The sequence below is a fragment of the Cardiocondyla obscurior genome, linkage group LG06, assembly GCF_019399895.1.
Source record: "Cardiocondyla obscurior isolate alpha-2009 linkage group LG06, Cobs3.1, whole genome shotgun sequence".
NCBI lineage: Eukaryota > Metazoa > Arthropoda > Insecta > Hymenoptera > Formicidae > Cardiocondyla > Cardiocondyla obscurior.
In genome coordinates this window covers 90,518-104,600 of record NC_091869.1, presented here as the reverse complement: position 1 = coordinate 104,600, position 14,083 = coordinate 90,518, and the positions used below count along the sequence as shown (strand labels likewise).

At 32.7% G+C, this 14,083-nt stretch overlaps 2 protein-coding genes across 3 annotated transcripts; both read right to left on the bottom strand.

The window, feature by feature from the left end:
- Positions 1–432: 432 nt before the first annotated feature.
- LOC139103374 (alpha-tocopherol transfer protein) lies at positions 433–7,210 on the bottom strand. Of its 2 annotated transcripts, XM_070657961.1 has the most exons (7): positions 6,787–7,210; positions 4,439–4,699; positions 2,458–2,549; positions 2,088–2,333; positions 1,138–1,332; positions 858–1,029; positions 433–782 (listed from the first exon to the last, which is right to left on the bottom strand). In XM_070657961.1, the coding sequence occupies exons 2-7, from the start codon at positions 4,665–4,667 to the stop codon at positions 739–741; spliced, it is 978 nt and encodes a 325-aa protein (XP_070514062.1). In that variant the 5' UTR covers positions 4,668–4,699; positions 6,787–7,210; the 3' UTR covers positions 433–738. The 2 variants fall into 2 exon arrangements, with proteins under 2 accessions (XP_070514062.1, XP_070514063.1); XM_070657962.1 differs by lacking the exon at positions 6,787–7,210 and having other exon boundaries at positions 4,439–5,211.
- Positions 7,211–8,351: 1,141 nt separating this feature from the next.
- LOC139103377 (retinaldehyde-binding protein 1) lies at positions 8,352–13,224 on the bottom strand. Its single transcript, XM_070657972.1, has 5 exons — positions 13,009–13,224; positions 9,661–10,001; positions 9,387–9,515; positions 8,942–9,176; positions 8,352–8,682 (listed from the first exon to the last, which is right to left on the bottom strand). The coding sequence occupies exons 1-5, from the start codon at positions 13,130–13,132 to the stop codon at positions 8,654–8,656; spliced, it is 858 nt and encodes a 285-aa protein (XP_070514073.1). The 5' UTR covers positions 13,133–13,224; the 3' UTR covers positions 8,352–8,653.
- Positions 13,225–14,083: the final 859 nt, after the last annotated feature.

Below are 14,083 nucleotides of genomic sequence, written 5' to 3'. Positions count from 1 at the left end.
GATATATTACTTACACATCTTTAAAAAAAAAAAAAACCGTAAATATATATACTTAACGTATCTAGCGTGTGTATTGTCTAATAATACATAGTTGCACATTACAGTGCTAATAACATTTCTTTTTCTCCGTTTTTTTTTTTTTTAATAAAGAGCAGGAAAAAATAACGTTACGCACTTCCAGGAACCCGTATTCCCCGGAGAGTAATGACAAATATTGCACTATAGTTTAAACACTTCTGGTTATAATATCTCTCTCTTTTTCCTTTCCGTTCTTTGACGTTATTACCGTAAATTATTATTAAAATAACATTTTAATCCTAATCTACATAAGTCTTGATTTATTAAATTTTACTTAACATTGCGATTAAAAGTTTTTTTTTTTTTTTTTTTTTTTAGGGAGAAAAGAGTTCTGTAAATTATTTTTCTTATAAATTACTGTTTCGCAATACTTTTCATTTGTACCGTGGATGTGTATAATTGCATTTTAAATACAAAATTAGCTTCTAATGAACTACCCCTATATATAATTTGGTAACATTTCGCAGTCATTTTTTTGTTTTTTTTTTTTTTTTTTTTTTTTTTTTGTACAGTTAAAAATTTTAGACAGCCGTGAGCTGCAGTCCGTCGTGTGCAAATATCGAACGCTAACAATTTCAGTCCTTCGCAGCTTCGTGCGTATGTCTGAGAATTATAGTGATCGATAGTAACGTGTTAACCGAATAATAAATTCTACAGCGATCATACTATATCTTTATTAGTTACATATCCGTAATATTGCTCGGCTAAAACAAAAAATATATTTTATTAATATGATTTAAATTAGCTCCAGAAGAGAATATTAATTTATATGTAATTACCTTCGAAGGCAGGCTCGCATGAAAGCATATTTTGCCACAGCATTACGCCGTACTGCCCTTCAGGCATTTTTATCTCACCCCCGTGCCTTTTAAGCAATGCTCTCTTATCTACAAAAGTCATTAAAGACTCCCAATTGGTTCCGTGAAAGTGAATCCGTTTGCGAATTTTCTCCTACAATGCAGAAGATTATAAAGATCTCGTAACAAGTTTCTAAAATTTACGAAAAATTAAAATTATCTTTATAAGAATATATGTATAACAGTATTAAATAATTCATACCTCCAGAAATGGTTTGAATATTGCAAATGCCATGTTGAAGATAAAAGATTGATTTACAATGTGAATACCTTTGAGCCGGGTTGGCAAACACTTCTGTATAAAATCTACGAGCATCTTGGCAAACGTAGGTGTGATATACGTCAAATGGCTTAAAGACAAACCTTCGACGTCTAAAATGATATGCGCACCTGCAATCTAAATAAAAAAAAAAATTAAATAAATTAATAAAATATTATTTTGCTGTTAATTCTAACGACTTCGAGTGTTTGCTCGAAGAATACTTTAAAGTTTACCACAAATTTTTCATACAAAAAAAAAAAAAGAAAAAAAAACAAATTTATAAGTAATCAATTTTAAAACAATGCGAAAATCCAATTCACGTTGAATGTAAAACAAAATTGAAGTCAGAGTTACGCAAACAACTGCTTAATTTTACCTCGTAACGATAGTTAAATAATTCACCACTATCTTCTCGAAACATACAATTCAAGACGTGAACTCGTTAAGTCTTCTTCGGTACAATAATTAAATGGTAATTGCGAATATGGGAAAGAACTGCAATAAAATGACGTTGTAGTCTTTGACTGATACTTATAATTTAATGCCTTTAACCCATTATGTTTCTGTGAAATTATTCTCATTACATAATTACATTGTGATTAACTTATTTTTTCCTTGTTTGTTAATAGTACTTTTTTAGTCAGATTCGTAATTATCATTTAATCATTGTGCTTTTCCAGCACAATGATTAAGAACTCAAAACGTCTATAATTATTAATTTCTTGCTTTTACACAGTACATTATTATTATTCTACGTATACACGACTATTCGATAACATCTTATTCGTCGTATATTAACTTTAACTCTTTTTATTTAAATGTACTTAATTAATAAGTGTCTTATCTCGACAGTATCTCAATTAGAAAAAAAATGTTTCTTAACGACAAACCTGAGTTCTGTATTCGACCATTGCCAAAAACAATATGAATATCACGCCTTTGAAAAAATCATTCAGCGGCACTTCTTTCGGCTTCCATCGCTTTCCGCCCTCAACTATTAACACTCTGCATCCGTCTTCGGTACGAAGAGGCAACGGATATATCAGACCGGCGCAGATTGCAGTTTTTTCTTTGGTGAGCAGCAAATCTTTATATATGTTCGGATAGTTTTGGCGGAATCGATAATATCGTTTTATCTGTTGAGTAAAAATATTCGAGCGATTCGCGATTATTGTCTAATTTTATTCGTTTTTTCAGATGAGCGGCATGTTCAGAAACTAATTTACGATTAAATTAAAGTTATTACGAGGTGTGACTTACGAGCGAGAATGCGCTTCTCGCATACCATTTGCAGGGACGCAAGAATGTTATATAGAAGTCATCTATGTCCGGTATGATTAAATCGGGTTCCCCTAAAAATTCAAACAAAGGATAGAGATTTAATTAAATAAAAAAAAAAAAACAAAAAAAAAAGTAAAAAATCAATAGCGCCAATTCTACAGCGTGTGCACAAGATATTTCGCGTACAGCTTGTGCAAACGAAACCAAGAAAAAAGCAGGTCGAGGATAAATTGTAAGTACTGCAATATAATGGCACACGTGAAATAATATGAAATATACCTTGCGTATTCTTTTCACAATTTCGCGACAAAGTCCCTTATTGAACGATACAAAAATAAATATGCGATTGTCACGATTACAATTATTTTTAAATATTCTTATTTTTTTCTTTTTAGGTATGCACTCCTGATCGAGAACCTGAGACTGTAATGACAGTGCAATATGTATAAACACATTTTCATTAAGACTCACTTCGTCACATCGTAATCGCGGATCATCGTAATGTCAATGGTGATTGATCGGAAATAAATAAGTAAGTACCCTTACGCATTCTTATGACACGCGAGATGAGTTTCGTTTTAAAAAAAATTATACGTTTAAACGTTTAATAATTTTTAATACTGCCTATGAAAAGGTAGTTGAAAAATCATGTGAATTTGGAATTATTCTACGAAGCAAATATGCGTCGTGTTAACGACATTGATAACATTAATATATCTATAATTCACATGATAAGATAATCACGTGATAAGATTTGCATGCGTTGGGCGTACGTATGTGTCACTATGCTTCGCATCCGTTCATTTTATGGCTGTTAATTAAATGTCAATTAAAAAAAAAAAAAAAAAGAATCATTTAAGATACACTTAACAGCGATTTTAGTCATAAAAATATCTTTTTATTAACGCTGACATGTTCAGTTTTTCAACGTGGTAATTTATCGTTTCTGACGTCACGGCTCAACATGACTGCGGCAAAATACCGGCATTCAACATTATTAAGTGCTCTGAAAAAAAAAAATTTTCCTAATTCTTATTCCGTAGGCAAATAATTTTCATATAACTTAAAAGCAAGGAGCGTGATTCCGTTGAAAATTATTACGATATAGGCGCGAGCAACTTTCATTTTTACTCGATTCGTGTGAGCACGGGTGAATTCATATGCTATATTCGCTATATGTATACTTTTACTATTGTTAAATTGACCGTTGCGATAAAACATGAACGGTAATTGTACGAAAAATTTCTTTCTTGCTTCAGAAATATATCGTTCGATCTATCGTCAGATGAGGGTTTTTTTTTTATTTCCTTTAATAAAAAGGAAGTAATCGTTATTTTGTGCAATACAAGAAAAATGTAGTCAACTACTGTTCAGCAAATTGCATGATTTTTTTTTACATTGATCTGATAATCTAATTGAACAAGTACATCTTAAAGTTACACTGTGATTACGTAAAAGGGAAAATCTTTTCGTTTCACTTGTCATCGCGCCTTCTTGCACGGGTTAATTATTTTTAGTTTCTCTGTAATTTGGATTATAGAAACACGAAACACGTAACGCAATATTTTTTAATAGCACCGTACGTTTCTCTACTTAAGCAAGAGCAATTTTAGTGAAAAAGCGAATATTATTAGAAGATTGAAACAAAAAGAAGAAGAAAAAAGGGATGCTAAAAATAACGTTTAATTTTTGTGGTCACTTTCCTCTCGTGGGATATTTAGAAAACCGGTTAAATAACAAAAACAAACGAATAGGAGAACGTAGAAAGAAAGTAACGACAAGGACATCGAGCGTATGATTAACTCTCTCGACTGTCATCATGAGGAAGAACTGGTTTTAACGAATCACTTTACGTAATTATACCCTTTCATGGCATTCTTTGTTTCTCAATTAATTAGAGGCGTTGATACGTTAAAATACACACGGCGATAGCTACATGCACGATCAAGCTTTTTACTACCTGCGAGCAGCTTTTTCAGCTCCTTCAAATTTTCAGCCACTACTTCCGGCGTCTCCCGCAGCTCCTCCTTGGCTTTTTGAATATAATAATCGCCGAGCACGTTTATTTCAATGGAAAGCTGGTGTTCGCCGAACATGATTTTCGGCGCATTCTTCAGCCAGTGCTCGTACAAATCGTCCTTGTGCACAATTATCGGTGCGTTCTTCTTGTTATTCGCGGACGTTGCCATTGTTCCCAACTGGATCACAGCACAGTGAATATCTGCCGGGCAATCGTAGCCGCCAAATTATCGTCCATTGAAAGTGAGTAGAAAGTTTAGAGGCGGTAATTATTATTAGCCCCGCGCGTTACGAAAATTTCACGAGGTCCGCGGAGACAGAAGTAATCTGAACGAATGCACGAAACTGAATCGAGACGCGAGAGACAGACGTGTCGATTTTTAAGCCTTTCGTTCCCCGTCAGTAGGGGATCTACGCGTTCATCTACAGACTTACCAGCTGTATCGCGGAAGTAGATACCAGGCGATAGTGTGCGAGCTCAATGCGTATGTGTACGTGCGTACGTAGAACAAGTTTTACGTCGGCCAGCATGAGAAGCTGCGTGCAACATTCGCGGCATGAAGCAGTACGCCGCGAGATTTTTACAATAAAATAATGTTCGAGAGATTCCCACGTGCTTTCCCTGTTTCCGGTAAAAGTACTATCTCTCTGCACTGATTCAGGTAAAACGAGTTTTTATTCTCAATTTCAAAAACTTGTACATTTACATATTTAATAGTAACAAAAAAAAAAAAAAAAATTTATTCCTATAGTATACAACAGCATGTGAGGGGGCAGAACAAAAAAAAGTTAATATGCGTATGCATGTATGATTCTTTCTCTTCAATTGTGATTTAGTTTTTCCGCAGTTTTTAGAAATTTATAATTATTTCATAATTATTTTATTCTAACTTTATTTTTAGTAGCAATTAATTTTTTTCTTTTTTTTTTTTTTTTTAATGTTATTCTGTTTTAAATTTTATTCTGCTAAGATGCACATTTTCTTACTACGTCGTAAAATAAATTTAAATATGTAAAAGAATTCGATGTCTTTAAACGGTTTTAAACAGTCGCATGCTCTCGCTAATAAGCAAGCGTAATTATTTCACGGAACACAAGTTTTTCCAGAGAAATGTTTTTACTTATTATTGTTTCATTGTGTTAGCAAATGTCACTTCTCTTTTCTTCTCATCTCCGATATAATTAATTAAAATTTTTTTTTTTCTTTAAAGTAAAACCTACATACTTTTTTTTATGTCTTATTGCGGGTTGTTTCAACACTTTAATAAATTTATTTCTCAGATAGACACGTGCCCATTTTTATCTACTTTTTATTTAAAGATAAGAAAAGCATACAATTATCCGGTAAATAAATTTATCATTACATTAAAGCGATCTGTTTATAGCAATGTAAAGGCGAATAGAAACTGCGTAGAAATGATATGTAATAGGAAAAACTAAACTTATCTAATGATTTGAGATAAATCTAGTTGCAGTTATTTTACAGATCAATTTACTCAATTTGCCGATCGGTATAATTATCGTTTTTCTTGGTTATTATACAAGCTACTAAAAACATAAACGTATATTATATAAACGTAATAGCTAAACATTTTATACTGACAAAAACTCTATTTACAATTTTTTAAATATTTGTTAAATAATTTAATTTTTTTTTCTAGACACAAAAAAAATAAGGGAATACATGTGTCGTTTAATGATTGCGTGTAAGCAAGCGAATTAATTACATACAGAAAAGTTCTATTCAATACCTTTACACATATATACTTTTATGAATAAACATTGACATTGCCTATTGTTTCAAACAGTATAATTATATTTTAAAGCGATATTTTAAACGTGATGGGCAAAGTACAATCGGGTATACAAAAGCGTAACAAATACACGTAATAAAAACTTTATTGAATCTCGGATTATTTATGATTTGCTTTTCTCTGCGTAGATTCAATTACTACTGTAGCTTTTAAAACGCGACTGGGTGGAAGGTTATTTAATATTTTAAGATATTTATATTGAAATACATTAAATTTAGATTTTTTACGATTTTTTACAATGCAACTATAATGTGCATTAATAACACATTTATAATGCAATTATGATGTTCATGTCACTACTTTGATTGGATTTTATAATTTAATTTATTGTACGTATATCACTCGCGCTTGCGGCTTTTTTTTTTTTAAACTTGCATTATTATTTCATACTTATTATTTGACAAAAAACGTACGAAAGTTAAAAAGTAAGAAGCGTTATAAAAATATATATATATTATAAAGTACGAATACTCACCGAGATATATTATTCAACGCCGCGGCAAAGTTTTCGAAAGTCAAGTAGTCGATTGCACAAACTGATCTCCGAAATCGCGCACTCTTGTTCTCTTTCATACAACTTTCACATGTTATAAAACCATGTACCTCTCATCCTTGAAATTTTGATTCACTCGCACCTGAGGTCTCAAATATTGTTGGAACAGGCGCGAATGCTAATGACGGTGGAGCCGAGCGGCGCTTCACCGGTCTTCGTCGGTGTCACAACTTATATCGCGAACGGCGCGCGAACGAATCCCGGAAGGCAGAGAAAAGGAAAGACCACCTTTTCTTCGGAGGAAAGAAGGTCAGCACCGTGGTGCACGAATCGCCAATGGGAACTGCGTTGAAACAATCGAGTCAGAATTATTTGAAAGCCTACACAGGTCTACCCCACCTCCACTCGTGTGTGACGTTGCGGAACGTGTGATTATGTATGTACAATAACGTCATTAATGCATTAAAAAAATTTCTTTTAAAATTCTTATTTTTAACGATAAGATGAAAAGGTTGCGGTGGCGCGAAGGCGCGCAGTAAGCTGTTACATTAAAATTTCATTACAAATTATTCTGAATAGAATATACCTAATTTCCAAGTTTCAGAATGGAATTGTTCGGTAATGCGATTAATCTGTATCATTCGAAGCAATAATTTTAATCGCTGACAATTTAAAAGTAACCACTGAAGACGATTTTACGGTTTAAATATTTTACTACGTGAAATGGAATCGCTCGGCGTTTAATAAAATAACGTTGGAATAAAAAATATATAAGGTTAAGATGGCAAGTGTCAGGACATCGATATCTATTTTGAATTAAATTTATCAAATCGTTTAGAATGAATTCCAAGCGTTAATAACATCGATATTTAAACTGTTCGTAGTTGACGGATTATTAAATTATTTCTAATTTTCAGACGATATGAATGATTGATAAAAGGAATAAACTTTGTATGAGGTCTGTATATGGTTATATTTCGTAACATTAATCAATTAATAGACGCAATAGAATATTGATAGAGGTGTAGGCCAACATTTATGTAACGCGAATTTTAATTAAATTGCCCTCTTGAACCGAATATTTACAATGTTCCGACGTTTCAGCGCGATATGAGTTACATTTTCGAATCAGAGTAACACTGCTAGAAGTCTTTGACAAAGTAAAAAGAGTTTCTATTATTTATTGTGCTACAAACATGGTATCATAATGCAATTGTATTGTATTCATTGTAACCATATGGAAATTATATTTGTAAATGCAATACTATATGTAAAAATTGGTCTCATTTATGTAATGAGCTAAGTGCTTCCGTGTATTGCGGATATTGCCGCAATAAAAGCTAAAGTTTATAAACGTCATGTTTTATTTATCAGTAACGCTTAAAAAAAGGTTTCGCGTGCTTTCGAAATGTAGAGAGATTTTTATAAATTGCTTTTGTTACATAAGAACAATACAAGCAAAAGCACCTTATTGCGGGCAAATAATTTGAGATTAAAAGAGTTAAGGATTAATTTGCGGGAATTAAAAATAATAAATGCTACGATAATTCTTGTACGTTAAATTTTTTTATTAATATAATAATAATTTTTTTTATTATTAACAAAATATATACATAAAAAGGTAAACTACAATTTTGTTTAAAAAAGAGCTGTCCACACGTTTAAAATATGTACATTGCACGTATCGTATTATGTTTTAAATATTATATACTTAAATATAATATTTAATTATTACAATAAAATATTATTATGAATATATATTAGATTGCGCATAATGTGGCATTTATTTAAATTGTAGAAGAGAAAAGCAATGCTTTGCCATAACTGCCTAATAAAAAGTTTAGCTTATTCATTTGCGACGCCCGTAAGAATTCCATTCTGTAAAATAAACAGATTAATATTAGTTTATAATTTATATATCTGTACGTAATGTAATTTTATATAATTTAGTACATTATTGAAAATTGCTTTTTAATAACAACGTGAACAAACGTTTTTTGAAATTCGGAAACTAAATTACATTCTTAGATAATCAATTTTTTATAGATTAATCTTATCATTCGTAATGAACGTTGTACGAAAATTTTTTTTTTAACTATAACTATGGATGTATGTTTTATGTATTAATTAATTTTACCTCTAACTTTATTCTCGTTTGAGACCATTACTGGATACCAATCGATACTGCCGTAATCTATTTCTGGCAGTTCGCCATCGTAGTTTTTAGGCAAGTGACTTGGTGGAATGTGCGTGTGAAGAGAAGACATCTTGGAGCCATGGAAGAACATGCGTTTCCTCAACTTTTCGCGGACGAACGGTTTGAACATTTGCCAGACCATATTAAAAAGAAACGGTTGCTTCACGAAATGAACCTGAGGATACACGAAGCGCAATTAAAACATATTACTGCATAAAACGCAAAAGTAATAACGATGACATAAAGAACTAACGTAAGGAGTAAATGGATATTTATTTTTATTAACATTTGACGCGTATCGCAAGCGTTGGAGGACGTAAGAAATGCGTTACCTTCTTTTCTCAAGTTCTGTGACGTGATTTTATTTGCTTTCATTAATACGAACCTCCTTTAAACGCAGCGGCATTGCGTCTTGAATAAAACTAAGAAGTCTCATGCTGAAGGATGGCGTTAGTCCCGTGACTTGTTTCATGGACAAGCCGTCGAAATCCATTATAACTACCGTGCCGTATATCTAAGAAATAAATAAATGAATAAGTACACTAATCAGACTGTTAAAAAGCTCGCTCGTTACGTACAATTTAAATTAAACGTCTCTTTCGCGTTCTAAATATTTCAAACGTTTAAATTAATACGTAAGTATGATACTTTGTACGCACTTGCGTTTCCGGTTCCTGCATCGCTAGCTCGTGTATCAAGTAGAACATACGAAATATCTGATCGCAGCTGACTTTCGACGGGTTCCAGCCTTTCCCGCACTGCACTACCATCACCCTGCGATATTTGTGGTCTCTGTTTTTCAATACATTAACGATATTGTGTTCGGTGAAGGCCTCTTTTTCGTCGCTCGGCATTAAATTATCCAGCAGGGACGCATGCTTTACCTTGAAGTCCGCGACGCGTCTCATTAGCTCCAAAGCGCTTTCCGGATAAAATTTACAGGGTCGAAGGAAAATCATGAGAAATTCATCATCGGTAGAATAGTAAAGTGTTTTGTCCTCTGAAACAAAAATATTCATAGTCTTATTAACGACGTCAATGTTACTGACTGATATAAACACATCGATCCATTCATTAAAAAAAAAAGAATCTTTTTTTTTATCATTTCATTGTGCAATCTACAGCAAGCTAAAGTAAATGTTTTTTATTTGGCAATGGCAGGTAGTACAAGCTCTTTTTTTTTTGGTATATATTTCTATCAAGTGATAAGACAAAACTTGTTATCGAATAAATTATTCAAAGCAATCGTGCTTCCTATAAGAAAATAATTACAATTAATTTTTAAGTTATTTGCATTTGCAACACGTGGAATATTTATTCGATATAGCAGTTCTGCGCACATGGTAGTATGAGTAACCGGTTTGTATGTGCATACATACGTGTACCTCGTCTTATAACAACATAATGACGATCAGTGATTCATTGCCAGCTGATCATTCTTCTTATCTGTCAGAATCATTGGACTTTGTTTCGTACCGTCACGTTATCAAAAAGTGCTTTTTGATCAAGGTACATAGTCAGTCGCATGTCTCACCATAACGAGCATAGTTGTAATACGTGGACTTTTGAACGTGAATGCGCGCTGAAGACCAGCGTGATCGCCGACCAAGACTGATTTACAATTATTAATCATTAGGCTTACAAACAGTATGCAAAAAAAGACTTGCTAATTTCAGCCGTCATACATTCGCTGATTTTTGCTCATCTCACGCTCGTTTCGCTAACAAAAAAAAAAAGTCGAAGTCGTCGTTTTGGGGCGACTTCGTTTTGCGTGCGAGAGGCCACGCTGCCTATTCTTCAAAGCAATCACCTCGGCGCGCCTTGTTAGGGAAATTGCATACGCGGGTCGTTATTTATTTTTTTTTATTTCGAATTTAAATAGAGTCATCAAATAAGAAAAAAAAAAGAATTTAAAGAAGAAGTTTAAAAAGTTCTGCAAAGAAAAAAGTGATATAAAAAAGAAAACTGCTCCGACTCTACAAAATCCGTATAATGTTACATAAAAAAGTTGTTAACATAAACGTTCGCGTGCAACCGAATCAATTGGTGACCAAAAACAATTTCCAAGCAACGCTATAACAAAATACGTGCTCGATTAAAAAACGTAAGGTATTCGGCGATGATGTTTGCTTAACGACCGATACGAGGAGTTACACAATTATCAAATAAAATGAATATCTATCCAGCTTATCGCTGCAATTGAATCGAGCCGAATTTACGCAATAAATGTAACGCGTCTCCGGGTTCAACGTTTCGATACGCGCGTACAGGTGCCGAGGTAGTTACATTTTTAAAAAGCCGGGAGCTTTCGAGTGCTTGAAGAACCTTTAAAACTCAGATACAACGACTTCGAGAAGTCCTCGAACGATGCGATATCACGTGCGCGTACATTATTGTGCCTCATGCTCCGCGAGAAGCCGAAGGTGCATTTGACTTACATCGATCGCATTATCAAAAGATCGTTATCGCTCAATATATCTTTATCGCGCAACGTGTATGTACCCGATAAGCTGCGGCAAAAGAAATGCACGGTGCCGGCGCAGCGGTATTATTATTAACCGTATCTTCTCTGCATTTAGTTCGTCGAGTACTGTTTATGGAGTGCGTGATGTTTATTCACAACAACCTTACATTAGATTATAAAGTTATGTACATAAATGAACGTTTAATCACTCGTTTCTGAATATTCAAAAGATAAATTTTACAAAAACGCATTACGTGCGACACGTTCAATTGCTGCTGCATATTTTATTCATTTTCATAAATAAATTAATAATTATATCTCGCTCGGGACCACTCCCAGATGGTTGCAAGACTAATCGATTGTACTTTGAAATGCTTTGCGACGAGCGGAGCTGGATACGCGTGTTTTGTAATGGAGCTGAAGTGTAGTAGCGGTTTTAGAAGTCGACGTCAGGGTTTAAGGTTTAAGAAGTTTGGTTTGAGGTGGGAAAAAAAAAAAAAAAAAAAAGAAAAAACATTCCAAGAAGATGAGCACCTTGTTGCTGTGTACGCGTCTATAGCGAGGAAAGATAAAAACAAGCAGGATTATCAGAGTGCCATAGCACTGACCTCAACATTATCTTTCAATACATCTATTCAGCTCGGTATCGTCCGAACGTCTCGATTTTTACCGAGATGATATTAATGAAGGAAATCTCAATCTGTAAACAACGTCATTTCGTTTACATACGAAAGATTACTTTAAAGTACTTAAATAGCTGTCAGGTTAAAACTAGACGTTCCCAAAGAAGTAGTTTTTTTTTTCCTTCTTTCCTTTCTTTGAATTAGCAGCCAATTCATTTATCATAAGTTACTTCCACGATAACGGGTAATCAACATAAAGTAAAAAGAAATCAATGTAATAATGTGATAATACTAATCTTTATAGATATGGTATAAAAAATGGTGAAACTGTCCGTACAAAAGAGACAGAGATATGCAACAAGCTACATTAACTTATATAATTTTCGGGATTACTTATCGGCAGTTTATTGCACAAATTTAAATAAATTCTTTACTTTTAGAATGTGACATAACAATCCGTCGTTTCTACAATTTATTATATCAGAAGAGAGAGAGACTATATTTTAACAAATGCAAATCGATCTCTGAAATTGTTAATATAGCGACGTTTATAATTCATACCTCAGATAAATTTCTGAGCTAAAATTAAAATTAATTATTTTGAATTAATATTTATCAAATAACAGAAAGAAATATAAAACAGAAAGGTCGAATATTCTTTCTTTGTAAAAAAAAAAAAAAAAGAAATTTGTTCTATGTGGAACGCAGACAAACTTGTAACAAATTTATATAAATACGTACGTTTTTTTTTTTTTAGGATTAATATCTACAGAGAATATATTCAACGAAGTACAAACAATATTTTAGAGAGAAAAATATAAAAAAAATTCAAACACGAAGACTTTGAAAATTTAAAATAGAAGTGCACGAACAATTCTAACATATTTTAAATTTACATTGTAAAAGAGAAGCTTACCCACCTTCGAGATACTTTTTCAGGGTTTCGATGCTCTTTTTCACGTTTTCCTCAGTTTCCCTGAGTTCCTTCTCGGCGAGAGCCCTAGCTTCGGGACCAGGTGGATCCGTTATCATAACAAAAGCCATTTTCGCGATCTATTTCTCTTTTTGTCTTCTGCTTCTTTCTGGTTCCCGCGATACTCTCAAACTGACTAAGCTATGTCCCCAGCAGGACGATCAACATTTATCTACATCCACCACCACCGAAGGAGATTACCTCTTGTATGTCGTCTCGGGGCAATCTTTGACCGCTCAAAGTCCATTCCGGCATTACGAGTTTATGTCTTTCCACGCTTTTATCCAACTCAACACGGATTTCGCATTTTTGTCCACGTAAAAATAAAGCTATTTGTGTTTCTTTATTAATTGGGTCAAACTTCCGAGACGGAATTTCCAATAATTCGATTCTTTGTTTTACTGTTCTTTTATTATTTTTAATTTTTTTATATTTTTTTTTTTTTTAAGAAACACGTTTTTTTTTGTGCGTTTACATGTATTTATAGAACTACTTTCCATTTTGTATTATAATAAAAATACTTAATGGAACTTTTTTGCGGGAAGGATTATTTTTAGCAATAATTTTTATCATATTAAACGAAAAACTTTCCTCTACATATAACTAATCTAACATATTAAAAATTAAGATAAAAAGTTACGATAACAGAGAAGGTGGTAATCGACAACAGATTATATGAATAATTATACTTTGATTCGATTACTAAAGATAATTAGACTTTGTCTTGTTCAGAGAGCTTTTCTTGAAAACAACTGTTTTTCGATCTATTATCGCATTACGGTCTCACATTAAAACTGATTTGACGTTTTAAATAACCGAGAAGAGATAAATTAAATATAAAAGTAAAAGTATAATAAATAGTAGATTACAAATATATTATGTACCAATTTAGGTAAAATAAATTACGACTGAAAACGATTTACAGAATTAATTTGTTATAATTATAAAATAATTATTTGTGGTTTTTCTCTCTCTTTCTTTTGTAAGCTTCATATAATATGGATAAAATATTTTTATATCGA